The following is a 15,966-nucleotide window of genomic DNA, read 5'->3' on the forward strand; positions in this document are numbered from 1 at the left end:
TCAGTTCTCAGTCAGCCTTGATGGAGACAGAACTCCTGAATGCTCTGCTAGGAAACTTCAGGCTGAAATCTTGACATACAAGACTTGTCTGACCACCCTCAGACATTCGGGGATCCAAGAACCCAGACGCAACACAAAGATTTCATGGGGTAGGAAAAAAAATTCTCACACTTACCCAAGTCTCCTTCAGCAACAAGAACAAGGCAGACATTAATATCTCAGTAGCTTTTTACATATATATCCTTTGCCAAGTAGAATTATTCTGACATATGTAAATAAGTCCTTTTCTAAGGAGAAGGACCAGAAATAATTACTATGTATTCATTTCTCAAATTACAACACACAAAATACTTAACGGCTATTCTATATAGTATAAATGGAAAGCACAGTTAAGAACTGGAATTGGTAGGGCTTTTTTTGTGCTCATTAAGTTTATTTTTTCTTCTACTTTATAAGATTTTAAAGAGTTGGTGCACATGAGGACTTATTTACTATTTCCAGCCAATTAACTTAGGAATTACAAACTTACTCTAATCACCATCTTATTTTGACAATATTAGAATAATTTACATTGTTAAGCATTTGTTTGATTTTCTGTTATTTGTCTTACATTTTCAGTTTATTATTTTTCCCTGCAGACAGTGGAAACACCATTGAGGATTAAGATGTCCCTTCATTAAGAATGATGTAGTTTGTTTATTTCCAAATATTCACGTATCATGGTTACATGTGTTCCATTCTTAATATTCCAAAGTCAGTCTTTACTCCAATAGTTTTTTTTTTATTTAGAAAGGAAAATATCATTTCACACTAAGCATTTTAATAATACCATGATTCACATTTTAAACATTTTAAAAATATGACAGAGAGCTCATATCATTAATATACAAAGAAGTCATGTAAGTTAATATGAAGACTTAAATCTATAGTACATCACGCTAAGGCAAGTAACGAGCCAAGAAAAATACCTTTGCCACAAATTTGACCAAAGTTTATTATAATTACTATATAAAGAGTTATGACAAATCAATAAGGACATTGACATACCGATGAAGGAGCACTATAATCCAGTGATAAAGAGCTCAGGCTCTGGAGGTAGAGCTGTGTTCAAATCTAAGTCCTATCAATTTCTATGAGATCCTGAGCAAGACCTGCAACTTCCATTCACCTCTTAGAGTTCTAATTTATAATACAGAGATGTTTAAAATGATTGTTGCAGTGTAATTGGGGAGAATAAGTAAAATCACACACCTACAACTCTTGGTGCTGTCATTGGGACTCAGTACTTATGGTTTTTTGGGCAAAAGATGTGAATAGGCAATTTGCAAAAGAAGAAATAGAAATGATTAGTAGACAGGGGCGCCTGGGTGGCTCAATCAGTTGAGCGTCTGCCTTCGGCTCAGGTCGTGATCCCGATGTCCTGGGATCGAGCCCCGCCTCAGGATCCCTGCTCAGCGGCGAGTCTGCTTCTCCCTCTCCCTCTGTGATCTCTCTTGCTTTCGTTCTCTCTCAGATAAATAAATAAAATCTTTAAAAAAAGAGAAATGATTAATAGACATAAGCAAAAATTTAAATCTCACTATTAATCAGATAGATACAAATGAAAACAGCAATGAGTTACCATTTTTTCCTCACAAATTTGGATTTAAAAATAATTCTAATTCTCAAATTTGATACATGTGGGGTGAGTCCTGGGAATGAGTATAAATTGAGACAAGTTTTCCAGAAAGCAATTTGGCAAATTTTATCAAGGCCTTTAAACATTTTCATAGCCTTTGACCATATCTAGTCATTGCTCTACTCCCGCAGACACCACTTACATTGTGTTTTGAATTTGCACCATTTATGTAGAATACACTGTGTGTGGTGCTCTGTAGGGTTGTACAGCTGCTAGCCCTATCATTGACATATTCAACATACAGCAAGCAAACCTAAGAAAATAAACAGAAAGGCACCCATGGATTTATGTGCAAGCATTTTTATCCCGATATGAATCACAAAAAGCAAAATCTGTGGAACAATTTAAATTTCAATCAATAGAGGAATAATGACTTGAATTATTGTAGATTCATACAGTGGAATCTCAGATAGCCATTAAAAATCATATTAAGAATATATAATGACATGGAGAAGTTTTAATACTTCATTCCAAAATGAAGGTAGCTTTCTTATTGTTTCCAATGATAAAAGTAAAATATAATCATTTAAAAAATTACACAATATAGAAAAACTAAAATAGTTATAATAATTTCAACACACAAAGGTAGGCACTTTTGATGTAGGTCCTAATAAGGTTTTTTCCACATGTATGTTCATATTCCTACATAACATAAAATGCAGAAAGCAGACTATGAAACTGCTTATCCCCCCAGGGAGAAAAGTAACAACCACAGCATTAATGTATTTATGCATGCTGGTGGGAATATGGACAATTTTTATTTTTACTTATGTCTCCTTTACCTCTAATATGCCTACAGTTAGCATGAGTATGTACTTTTACAAGAAAACATTTTAAATAACATATAGACAGTAAGTGATTTGATATTAAGCTAACATAGGACTATTTCTTTCAGTGCTTTGAACATAAAATATAGACATATTCCTTCTGTGAAATGAGAAATAACACTCATTAATCACTTTGCCATCTTCCTCTTAATGAAGACATGCAAATGCATATGCAAACAAGCTGAACTTCTATTATGAAGCTATGACAGGAAGCTCTGAAAAAGAGAAGGTAATGATACAGTTTGAAAAGTAGGAGGGCAGAAGAAGGTTAGCAGCGGCAAAAGATTTCTACTCTGAATGCCTTAAAAGAACTGTATGAACCTGATAGTGTTCTAACAATAATAAAATAAGATCGCAAACAGCGTTAAGAAACTAAAGCTAGTCATTATGGTATGACACAGAGTGTAACAGAATGGAGACAGGAAGACTCAAATCCGAATGAAAATGTAGAAAGTTGTAATATTGCTCAGACCTTTTCCTAAGTCTTGCCAGATCATCATATTCTACTACTTGTCAAGTTCAGTCAGTATTACCCATGTATAACTCTAGGATATTTTTATCCAATATCACACATTTGGGTCAGAAATGAAAAAGCCATTTCAACATTGGAACATTTTGTCTACACAATTCCATGTTCTCACATGTCAGGAAATACAAATTGAGCAAACTCAGTGTTCCCCAAGGTCATTAATGTTCACTAGGAAAGGCCTTAATGTCACAAGAGGGTAGGAAGCATTAAGGTTCTCCATATAACTGTCCCAAAGAGAATTAGAGCTAGGCTTATAGAAAATTAAATTCCTTGGACAGGGCAGAAGACAATATCAGACAGCATCCTATTGTGTTAACTCTGCTTCTGCCCTTTTGTGTGGATAATCAGGATAGCCTGCCGTCTTCAGATGGTTTGGGAAACCAGAACAAAGATAAACAATTGGATTCTATGAACATTTTTGAAATTCTGTTACAGGAAATATTCTTGGGTTAGGGAAGGGAAATGCAAAAATGGCAAAACACCCTTGTTGCCCTCCAGAATCTTCTCATCTCATGAGAAAGCCAGGTGGAAAGACAACTGCAAAACACAGCAGAATTTTTTAAAGGGCTGAACTGGGGGTGTGTAAACACAGGAAGAGAGTAAAAGTCCCTTAGAAAGGGGCTGTGATCTCTATTACAATGATCATAGACCTTACCGCTCAAAGCAGGATTCTCGGAGTAGCATCACCCAGGGGCTTGGGAGAGACGCAGACACTTCTCTCTCAGCCCTGGACCTCCTGAATCAGAATCTCTGAGGGTGGGACCCAGTCTTAACAGATCTCCAAGTAATGTTTATAGGTTCTGAAATTTGAAAAGCAGCATTGATCTAAAGTACAGACGCTTGTGATGTAAGAGGACATGAGCTTTCCTGTTGCTTGTTTAATAATTCATCGTTTAAAAATCAATGATTATATATGCTCATTATAGAAAAATCAGAAAATCTGGAGGGAAACGAAAGGTGAAAAAAATTACCCTTATGAATTATTAGGCTTCTTCAGAGAAATAGAACCAATAGGGTATGTGTGTGTGTGTGTGTGTAGATAGATACAAATATATGTATATATTTGTGTGTGTGTATATATATATATACATATATACACATATATATATACACACACACACTCACACACACGCATGCTCATGCCAATATATATTGGCTTATGCCAATTCCTCTATATATGGAGGCACATGCTTACAGAGGCTGATAAGTCCCAGATCTGCAGTGTGAGTCAGTAAGCTAGAGACCTAGGAGAGCTGATGGTTTATTTACAGTCCAAAGGCCAATAGACTTGAGCCTCAAGAAGAGCCAGTGTTTCAGTTCAAGTTCAAAATCAACAGAAGAGCTGATGTTGTAGTCTGAAGGCTGTCAAAAAGAGTTCTCTCTTACTCAAGGGAGGGTCAGGCTTTTAGTTCTAGTCAGGTCTTCAACTGATTAGATGGGGCCCACCCATACTAGGAAAGGCAATCTGCTTTACTCAGTCTACTGATTTAAATGTTAACCTCATCAAAAACACCCTCACAGAAACACTCAGAATAATTTTTGATCAAATACCTGGGCACTGGGGCACCTGGGTGGCTCTGGTTAAGTGTCTGCCTTCGGCTTGGGTCATGATCCAAGAGTGCTGGGATCGAGCATCATGTGGGGCTCCCTGCTCCATGGGGAGTCTGCTTGTCCCTCTCCTTCTGCCCCTCCCCCTGCATGTGCTCTCTCTCTCAAGGAAATAAATAAAATCTTTAAAAAAATAGCCAGCCGCTCAGCTGCTTCTCCCTCTCCTACCCACTCGTGCTCTTTCTTGCTATCTCTGATGCTATTTCTGTCACTATCTCTGTCTCAAATAAATAAATAAAATCTTAAAAATAAATTACCTGGTCACCCCATGGCCCAATCAAGTTGACACATAAAATTAATCATCATAACTGAATTAACTGCTCTAAACATTTTGGTTTATTTAACTCACCACCTTTTAAGTTTCAACCCTGAGGAATGGGAGTGTATGTGGATGAGGATAAATTCTTCGGATATAAAGAGTCAGCTAAAATACTCTTTGTCTCTCTGCCGTGAACACCGTTGGAAGTGGAAGGCAGGTGAATTCATCTGTGATACCACAGCCTCCTGTCCAAGCCCAGAGTTTCATTTTCCTATATTCGTAACACATAAGAAGTTGAGGGTATTTTTTTCCCCAAAGCAATTTTTTTTTTTTAGCTGTGGTGTGAAGTATTTCTTTGGCATAAATATCACCCTTCAACCCCATCTGAGCTGAAAATCCCATTTCTAATCTTCTTTCTGATTGAGAAATGATAGAGTGGATTTGCAGGCGAACATCTGCCTCATTGGCAGCTGGCTGCTCTGGTGGGAGTGGTCCTAAAGTCAGCGCTTGGTGTTTATGCTGATTCATTGAGAAATATATTTTTAAAATCATAATGGGTATTAAGGAGGGCACGTATTGCATGGAGCACTGGGTGTTATACACAAACAATGAATCATGGAACACCACATCAAAAACTAATGATGTACTGTATGGTGACTAACATAACATAATAAAATAAATAAATAAAATCATAATGTGGACAAAATTTGAGGATAAATTGTGCCACATTGATTAAGAAATCTTTGTGCTAATGTTAGCTTATATTCTATTTTCTCACATCACTAGCGCTATAGTTAATGGTCTTATGAAAGGTCTTGACAAGAATTTGATTCTCTCTCCTTCCTTTATGACCAGAGACAGTCCTGGCAAAATCATGGAGCAACATTAGCCCTTGCTATTCCCCACTGACCTCCTTGACTTTATAATCTCTTCTCTCCATCCCATCTTCCTGTCGGTGCTTCCAAATCTTAGCAGTACATTAGAATCATCTGGAATTTTTAAAAAATACTGATGTTTGGTTCCCACCTACAGGGATTCTGATTTGTTTGTTCTGGGGTGCAGTCTGGGCATTGGGATTTCTAAAAGCCTTCTGCGTGGCCCTGACATGCACCCAGAGTTGTGAACCGTTGTTCGAGGACACTTGTTACTCATGGTGATGTACTGTTGGCATCATCTGGAAACTTGTTAGAAATTCAGGGTTTGGGGCCTGCCCCACATCTGCTGAATCTGAGTCTGTATTTTAACAAGACCCCCAGGTACTCTATAGAAATATTAAAGGTTGCATACCCTTGTCCTATGTGTTGGTTTTCCCCTTGGTATTAAAATCAGCTTTTGGGACAAGGAAACTTACTCAGGTGAAAGTAATTATTTGGTTTAATTTCTGAGGTCCCCCAGAAGTGATTGATTATAACATGTGTTCACAGCATTGTTTAAGTCAAAGAAGTGAAAGTTCTCATTTTGGAACTTCCAGTATCTGGAAGCTGGATAGGAAAGAGTTGGGTTTTTTTGTTTTTTGGGTTTTTTTTTATGTTATGTTAATCACCATACATTACATCATTAGTTTTTGATGCAGTGTTCCATGATTCATTGTTTGTGCATAACACCCAGTGCTCCATTCAGTACGGGCCCTCTTTAATACCCATCACCAGGCTAACCCATCCCCCCACCCCCCTCCCCTCTAGAACCCTCAGTTTGTTTCTCAGAGTCCACAGTCTCTCATGGTTTGTCTCCCCCTCCGATTTCCCCCCCTTCATTTTTCCCTTCCTGCTCTCTTCTTCTTCTTCTTTTTTTTTTTTTTTAACATATAATGTATTATTTGTTTCAGAGGTACAGGTCTATGATTCAACAGTCTTACATAATTCACAGCGCTCACCACACATACCCTCCCCAATGTCTGTCACCCAGCCACCCCATCCCTCCCACCCCCCACCACTCCAGCAACCCTCAGTTTGTTTCCTGAGATTAAGAATTCCTCATATCAGTGAGGTCACATGATACATGTCTTTTTCTGATTGACTTATTTCGCTCAGCATAATACCCTGCAGTTCCATCCACGTCATTACAAATGGCAAGATTTCATTCATTTTGATGGCTGCATTATATATATAATGGAATTATATTTATATATATTATATTTATATATATATATTATATATATATATAATATATATATACCACATCTCCTGTTCCATTCATCTGTTGATGGACACCTTGGCTCTTTCCATGGTTTGGTTATTGTGGACATTGCTGCTATAAACATCGGGGTGCACGTACCCCTTCGGATCCCTACATTTGTATCTTTGGGGTAAATACCCAGTAGTGCAATTGCTGGGTCGTATGGTAGCTCTGTTTTCAACTTTTTGAGGAACCTCCATACTGTTTTCAGAGTGGCTGCACCAGCTTGCATTCCCACCAACAGTGTAGGAGGGTTCCCCTTTCTCCTCATCCCCACCAACATCTGTCATTTCCTGACTTGTTAATTTTAGCCATTCTGACTGGTGTGAGGTGGTATCTCACTGAAGTTTGGATTTGGATTTCCCTGATGCCGAGCGATGTTGAGCACTTTTTCATGTGTCTGTTGGCCATTTGGATGTCTTCTTTGGAAAAATGTCTGTTCATGTCTTCTGCCCATTTCTTGATTGGATCATTTGTTCTTTGGGTGTTGAGTTTGATAAGTTCTTTATAGATTTTGGATACTAGCCCTTTTTCTGATATGTCATTTGCAAATATCAGGAAAGAGTTTTTGATTAGGGAGCATTCTTGGCTCCCTGAAACCCCCTCACTTGGGCAAACACCTTCTTATTCTCCCTAACACTATGCCTCTTGCTCCCCAGGCCCTTAGGGTCAGAACACAAGTCCTGCAAAGTCTCCAGAGTCTGGCCTGCCCAATGATTTGTGCTTTAGGCAAGGAATGACAATATCCTTCCATGTTCAAATAGAAAAACATGAGTGTTTAAAGCAAAGAAGATGTATTTTAAAGATTTCATTTCTTTCTTAAGTAAAGGCTGAAGCAGGAAAATAGTTACCAAAAAAGCAAAAAGAAACTTCAGCTAAAAGGTAATTTCTTTTTTTGGGGGGGGGGGGGGGGGGCATGCTCTGAAAAGAATCAGCCAAAGCTGGGTTCGAATTAATGCCTATAACCTTGATAAATTACCCTCTCTCATTTTGGTTTTCTTAAACAAATAAAGTGAGGATGATAGTACCTACCACCAGGGTTGTCCCACATTTTGATTAATATGTAACCCAAGGTTTTTGGCCTCAGTTTTCCCAAAAGGAAAATGGAGATCATGATTCTCCCTTCAGGCTGGTTGTGAATATATGAGAAGGTAGACAGAGTGCTGAGCCTGGTCCTGGCACACAATAAATGGTTATTATGTGGCAAGTGATTTTTCTGTATCACTGGGTGGCGGTGCTGAGACGGATAATAAAAGTAATGCCAGGGGGCGCATTCATCAATCGATGAAGTGTCTGACTTTGGCTCAGGTCAAGATCTCAGGGTCCTGGGGTTGAACCCTGCGTTGGGCTCTGTGTTCAGTGGGGAGTCTGCTTCACCCTCTCCCTCTGCCCCTCCCCCTTCCCATGTGCTGTCTCTCTGTCAAATAAATGAATAAAATAAAGTAATGGCAGTAGTAGCAAGTCGTCAAATGTTGGTTTTCTTCCATTTATCTTATAGGAGCCAAATTTGGAAGAGCGATTAAGTAACCTGCCTGTCCTCTGTCACTGTACCATACTTTCACATTCTACCAGGATTCTTACTCAAGGAGACTGGTGGGGAAATGTCCCCATGTAAGGCATTACCATTTTGTGTGGGGTGTCTGTGTGTGTGTGTGTGTGTGTGTGTGTGTGAGAGAGAGAGAGAGAGAGAGAGAGAGAGAGACAGAACCTGAGTGTGCTTTCTTTTTTTATATTCCACACACTACTCCCTGGAAATTCTGAAACACAATCCCCTAGCAACATCCACTCATTCCCCAGGAACTGTTATAGGTAAAAAGTACTTGTTGTACATTAATATTATTTAGTATACTCCTACATTGTCTTTTACATAAAGATGAGGCATTATTATCACCATTTTAACAGATAAATACACTAAGAAAGAGGAAAAACAAAGTTCCTTGTCCAAGGTCACCAGGTGGTATGCAGCAGAATCAGGATTTGAACTGGATTTATCTCCAAAGCCCAGGCCTCTCTCATATGTCTTGCTGTTCTCTCATACAAGTGATGTAACACAGGAGGGGTAGGTGGAGATGAAAATTACTTTTGCATTAGATCATTATTCTCCCAGCGTGCTCTGGGAAAGTAGGTGTAGATACACCATGCTTGCCTCTGAGGCACAGACACCCAGAACTCCTAACTGGGCTTTTATGTAGCAGACACGGTACTACATCTATTATTTCATTTGGTCCTCACGAATTCTGTGAACTAGGTATTATTACCCCATTTTAAAGATCAGAAAACTAAGATTAAATAACTTGTTCAAGGTCACAGATATAATAAATGAGGAACTAGGATGGAAAGGGGCCTGTCTGACTCCACAGATACACATTAAACTTTTCCAAAATCACTTCTTCATGCCTCATTTTACAAACCAATCCGGAATAGTTGCAAAAGGCTAAAATATGTTTCCCTATACCAGAAGATTGACCCAGATATTGTGTCTCTTAGCTTTCCTCCAGTGCCCACTTACTCTCCCTCCTTAAAACAAATTAAAAAGATTTTTCTGTTTTGTTATCAAATCTATAACTGCCACAGGGAAAGAAATGAAAATATTGATTCAGAACTTTTTCTGGGGGGTGAAGGCTCAGCACATTCTGAGTATCTGCTTGGTTCTCTGAGCTGACAAGCTAAAACCGTGGATGAAAAAAAAATGCCAGTTATCTAGAAACAGACTTTGAGGCGTGGTTTTAGAGGTTTTATTTTTAAAAATCTGCTGAAAAGAAAGTCGATACCAAAATGGATAATACATGTACTTCCTAATTAGAGATGATTTCTATAGCTTGAAACCTTGTTCCGGCAGAGATGTAAATGTCCAGAAAGAGGTGGAGGGGATCATGTTGTCAAATACTCCAGGGCAAGGATGTAGTTTTCCTGTTTCTTTCTTCCTAGAAGAAGAAACTACACTCAGACACATAGTGAATGCTCAATAAACATGACTGAATGCATTAGTGAATGCATAAATGCATGAACAGCAGAGAATAAATGCATCGAATACCTTTATGAAAGCACATGTTGATAGTACAGGAGCAGAAAGCCATGGGTACCCCCCAGATGACAGGAGAAACAAACTCACTGCACACTTTTGCCCGAAGAAGACTTAGAGCATTCTTCACTTATTTTATCTTAGATTTCTCTTATGATATTGAAGGCAGAAAAGATTTTTGTAATCTAAAATGTCGGAGAACAAAGCCAGAAGATGCAGTATGCAGAAAAAACATACCTCATGAGTTTCTGCACTCTATCATGAGTTTCTACACTGATTTTTTTTTTCCCTTCAGAAAGAAAAAAACCTCTCACTTCTTTCTCTGTCTCTTTCTCTCTCCCCCTCTCTCTGCATCTTTCAAAGTCCAAGAGGTTGTAGCTGATGGCGTGATACAAGTGTGTGTGTGTGTGTGTGTGTGTGTGTGCGCGCGCGCGTGCGCACATGCGTGCGTGTCTGATCCCCCCCCCCAACATTAAGTGGTTAAATAGGAAGCTCAGGGCGATACCTCAGGACCCCTCTGCACTTCAGTGAGGAGATTCAGGAACACCTGTGTTTGTGGCACGTGTGTCGCCACTAGGGGTCCCCAAGCAGCAAGCGATGTGAATTGGGAATTGGGTAGCAGAGGCAGTCTCCCTTTGTCTGCACCCCAGGTGTGGACTCCTTTTGTTCAGAGGCTGGGCTGCTACCTGCAGCGTCGGAGCTGTCTGCTGGCTAAGCCCACCCTGGGCTGTCTACACACCTCTTCCGCAGAAGTGGAGGGTTTCTCAGCTTCTGCCTCTAGTTACGCCTGATGTTACCCCCGAAGAGCCAATGTTTTCTCTTTAACAGGACCAGGAGTCTTTGTATTAGAAGCACAGCTTAAACTACAAAGGGAAATGCTTCTCCCTACAACAAAGAGTGTATCGATGTTGAGAAATTGATGGCAAAAAGACCAATTTCCAGGGTACAGTAGAGTATTTGCCATAAAATATTTAAAGCTAGTTGACAAATAGCCCCACTATTCTTCCTTGAATGCTGGCCACTGGATTAATCTTGAAAGTAAGGAATATTTCATTCTGTGCTTAGCACAGAGGAAAGGAATGACCTTCACAAAGAAACACCCCAGAGGGCCTGAAACATGGGAGCCCAGCTCCAACCACAACAGCCACTTCACCCTGTGGTGTTTTCTTGGCTGCTTTTAGACTTCAAAGGAACAGTAGAGCAAAAATAAACAAATTACAGCAACATAAGAGCTACTCTGTAAACAATAAATTGTATCAGTTGTAACAGCCGGTGATTGCGGGTGGGGATTACAAACACTTGCTCCATCAAAATTGTATTCTTATATTTTCACCATTTCAGTTTTTCTTATTCATAGCAAGATAGTGTCATTACATGCCCATCAACTTCTTTTTGTGCTCCAGATATGTTATCCATCATCTTGTTGCCTGGTGGTCAGATGGGAAAAGTCACTGGCGAACCTGAGAACCATTTATGGATTCATTAGTTCCTTAGTTTACTCACTTATTCTACAAATATCTCCTGAGCACCTTTTGTGTGTAAAGCCTGGTAGAGAATACAAAAGCTGGCCAGACAGAAATCCTGCCCCCAGGAAGCTTTTAATAGAGTAGGGAAATGAAATACAGGTTCCAAAATTACCATCAAAACAAAACCAGAGCATCTGCCAATAGAGAGGTACAAGGGAAAGACTAGAGGAATTCAGTAGAAGGAAAGCTGGTTTCTGGCTTGGGGATCAGGGAAGATTTTCCAAGAAGGTGCATTCTACTTACCCCTTCACAGTACAAGATGCTCAGCAGGGAGGGCACGGGAAAAGGCCTGTGCTGCCAGCCCTCAGTGGTACTGGGCACAGTGAGAAGGGGTCGCATGTGTGAAGGGGAGAACAGGAAATATATTTGGAGAAGGAAGGTGGGAAGGCTTTAGATGCTAAAATAGCTTTCATGCTAACAAAATGGTAATTGTTAATAATGCTTAATAGACCAAATTATTAACAAAACTCCTTTCGTCCCATAAGTCTTAATATTTGAAGAAAGAAGGTAGACATATCTTTAAAAAAAATCTCACTTTTCAAACAGGCCTAAGATTTTTGCAGCACCAATATTCCCTTTTCCACTGACAAATAGGCATTAGCTGGAATTAATGCCTATGAATGAATGAATGAGTGAGTGAGTGAGTGAGTGAGTGAGTGAATGACATATATCAATTAATATCCTTATTGTTTCATTTGGAGAAATGCTTTGGAAGGTCCACAAACAGGTGCATGAGCCTACTGAGGAGGGGTTAGCATCTTATTTCAGCCACCTCCTGCTAATTTACTGATATTATAAACATTTTTGCAAGGAACAGCCAGCCTTTAGGGCTCTGAAGCTAAGAAAAATGATAGAGAGCAATCATGCCTGCTGAGTTTTCTCCATTTGTTGTGGCTTTAACAATCTAAATTATTGATCAACTTTCAGATTTTAGTTCTGAACCTGGAGCTTTCCATTTGTTCTTCAAAATAATAGGCCCTGGAATTATGGTTCATCTCGTACCAACAGGCTAAGCTTTCCCAGTCATCCTGTTTTTATTCAGTAAGCATGTTTGGTGGCCTTGTATCCTTCTTCTGGTCTCTGAACCCTGTGGGAAAAAGTTAGTCTCTGTTTCATTCCACTTTTGTACAGCACAGAATGGCTGTGGGGTAGTACCCTCACAGCAAATTCCCCTTTGTCCCCTCCCTTTATATTATGTCCAGTCAATCTGAGATAATAAAAGTAATCAACTCCACCTCGCCATGCTTTACTTTCCCTAACTAAGGACTGCAAAGTTCTGTGAAGGTAAATATTATCATCTGACTACAGAAGTAGAATTTGATATCCTTTTGCGAGACTTCAGAGATGAAAAATGGAACCTGTTGTGTATTGCCCAATTTGGGGCAAGAAAGATATAAACCTTGGGCCAAAGATTAGATATTTCCCCTGATGCAACAAGTCACTGCTGATTAGTTATCTCCAGATGCAATGGAGAAAGCAGAAGTTGTTCAAATCATAGATTTGGCCTTGCAGGTGCACAATTTATAATCACGGAGCACAAACTGTATGCCAGGTACACTGTGGCTTTATACACACGATTTCATTTAGTCTTCATAACACCCTATAGTATCAAGATTTGGGTGGCAGGTGGAGAAACTGAGACTCACTGAGTGTAGGTAATTTGCTCAAGGTCATGTAACTAATAAGTGGTGGAACCAGAGTATGAATTCCTGTGTTGTCTTTCTTCTTCGAAGCCCAGAGGGTGTCAACCCTACTAGGTGACATAGCCAGGTCAGTCCACCATCTAAAGGTCTGGAGGGATACATAGGTTACTAGTTAATCAAGTAGATGTGCCTTTGATCAGAAGAACTTTGGGAAAACAGGAAGTTAGTTCTGATGGAGAGATTAGTGTTGTGACGGGCCATATATCCCTGATGGACTCCAGGTTAGGCTGCATCAAGCCTGCATGGCACAAAAGGAGAGAAAAAGGAGTGTGTGTGTTGCGGCGTTGGGCGGGGGGGAGTGTCCTCAGGTCTCTTTATACCAGGCAGGGGTGTTCCAAGTTCCATGTAGATGAGAGTCAGGAAGACTCAATGTGGTTGAGGTGGGCTCATGAGCCCTCAGCTATTCAGAAAACTGCTTTTAAAAAAAAAAAAAAAAAAAAAAAAGAGCCTTATTGGGAAGATGTGTTGGGATGGCATCCTGAAGGGAATTTAAAAAAGTTTAAATCAACTAGAAAATGTGACATGAGTGCATATTATGATTATTCAACACTTATCCTTCACTGTTCATTGGCTGCGTGGTTGATGTAAACCCCCTAGGACTGTCTGCTGTGCCTGTGTCGCTCCTGACAATTTTTAAATTGACTCTGTCCTTTTAACCATGTTTTTAAAAATTGAACTACCCCAATGTGAACACTTTCCACTTTGCTACATAATGAGAGTACTTTCATTCCTTTATGTTTGCGCTTTCCTTTGATCTAACAATTTCTGTTCAAATTTCACAGTTTTCTGTTGCTTCAGGATTGAAAGAACTGATTACCCTGCTGGGAGTGTGAAATAGATTAAAAAAAAAAATCTGTATGATATCTCCTCCCAGTGAAATTAATTTAGGCTTAAATACAGGGGAAGCTACACACCTTGTGCTCAAGTCTCTTTCTCTCACACACCTAAGCAATTCCTTATCCTGAAAGGGCACAGTTGGACCTGCTGCCAAGTCTTTTGTGAGGTTCCTTTACCAGACGAAGTCAGAGAACCTCTTTCTCTTGACACCTGGCTTTGTGTGGGCCTGATGACATGTTAGGAACATCTCTATTTCTTTGAAGGGCAACCTCAAAAGCCCAGTGGACCCGTTAGTCACTGTCCTTGGCTGGGGGTACTTAAGTGCCTCTGGACGGGTCTTGCTAGGTGTTTTGAGGGTGTTTTGGGAAACACACCTTCTTGCAGGGTAGGGACCATCAGCTCCAGAGTAACAAAGGACAATTTGGAGGGGAGTGGAAGAAGCTCTCCAGAGCCTCTCTGGCATCCCAGACCCCCTTTTAGCTCGCACCCTGTCCATAGTGACCTCGCCTTCGCCCCCTGGATCCCCCACCCCGGCTGTCTTCGCCGCCCCTTAGCCCGGCCACGGACAGCGAGCCCCACCACCTTCTCCCCACTCCCCACTCCCGGTTGCGCATCGCAGCCGCGCTCGCCCCGCGCCCCCCGGCGGCCTCCCCAGCACCTCGGGGTCTCGCGCCCCGGTCCAGCGTCCCCCCGCCCGGCAGTCCCCAGCCTCCTCCTCCAGCCCCAGTCGCAGGAGCTGTCAAGCCCACGGCAGCTGAACCAGCCCCCGAGCTCGCGCGTCTCCTCTCCTTCCTTTGTGTGCGCGCGAGCGGAGTTGGGGCGGAGGGAGAAGGGGGAGGTCGCTCTGTCTGGCTGGCTCCTGCCGCCTTTGCCCGGGCTGCCCGAAGTGCCGCCGGGGAGGCGGGAGCCCAGGGGAGGGTGCAGGAGCTGGCGGGGCGCCTCCGGGCGGCCCGGGCGCGGTGGTCCCAGCCGCGCGCGGGGGAGCTCGGCCCACAGCTGGGGCTCGACTGGAGGCACGATTAGTCCGCTCCGGCCGCCCCTCGGCCTCCCTCTGCTCGCACCTAACCCCCGACACCCGGAGAAGAGCGTGCAAAGGCGCCGAGAGGGACGGAAATCACAAATAAATAGCGGCGGCAGCAGCGCGTCATCTGGTGGAGCAGGAAGTGCCGGCAGAGTCCGGAGGCTGGTGCTTTCTGCGCGTCCCCAGGACTTTGCCATGGGCTGGGGGCCGCGAAGGCTGCGAGCGGTCGCGCGAGGGCAGCGGCGGCGGCGTCCGCACCGGGGCTGAGCCAGCAGAGACGCGCGCGCCGCGGGGATGGCAGCGTCCAGCAACTCCAGCCTGTCCGGCTCCTCGGTGTCCTCCGGTGAGTTTCAGCCCGTCGGACGCAGCCTGGGTCTCTTGCCCCCTGCCCTCGCCCCGCACCCCGGGATGGGTAGAGCCTACCTGTGGCCGTCCTGCCCCCGGTCTCGGAGTGAGGGCAGGCGCCCGGTGTGACACTTGTTTGGTTTGCCAGCACCCGGGGCGCCCACGGCACCTCCGCGCCTGACATCTGACAGCACAGAGGTGGGCGAGCGGCGGCGCCCTTAGTGTGCGAACGCGAGTGTTCTGGAGACTTGGGGAGCAGCAGGCGAGAAGCGAAAGGAGCAGGGCAGGCTCGCACTTTCTGGCGCCGCTGGGCTAGCGGGGCGCGGAAGGTTGGGGAGACGCTGGGCGCCCGCCGGGCTGGATGCCCACATCCAAGGAAGAGGGGCGACAACCCTCGCTCCTCACAGACCTGAGTTTCTTTGTTTGTTTCAGAAAT

The 15,966-nt window shown here is 42.4% G+C and overlaps 1 protein-coding gene across 2 annotated transcripts in view; it reads left to right on the forward strand.

Annotated features, from left to right (window-relative positions):
- Positions 1–14,995: 14,995 nt before the first annotated feature.
- The window catches only part of CHN2 (chimerin 2), a 296,459-nt gene continuing 295,488 nt past the window's right edge, over positions 14,996–15,966 (forward strand). For both annotated transcript variants that reach the window (XM_035020820.1, XM_035020818.1), the window contains exon 1: positions 14,996–15,528. Coding sequence is in view for 1 of the 2 variants with exons in the window: in XM_035020818.1 (XP_034876709.1) it covers positions 15,480–15,528 (49 nt within the window). In the remaining variant the exon portion in view is untranslated. The remainder of the gene's footprint in view (positions 15,529–15,966) is intronic.

This window comes from Mirounga leonina, unplaced genomic scaffold (assembly GCF_011800145.1).
Source record: "Mirounga leonina isolate KUSES-001 unplaced genomic scaffold, KU_Mleo_1.0 Mir_174, whole genome shotgun sequence".
Taxonomy (NCBI): Eukaryota; Metazoa; Chordata; class Mammalia; order Carnivora; family Phocidae; genus Mirounga; species Mirounga leonina.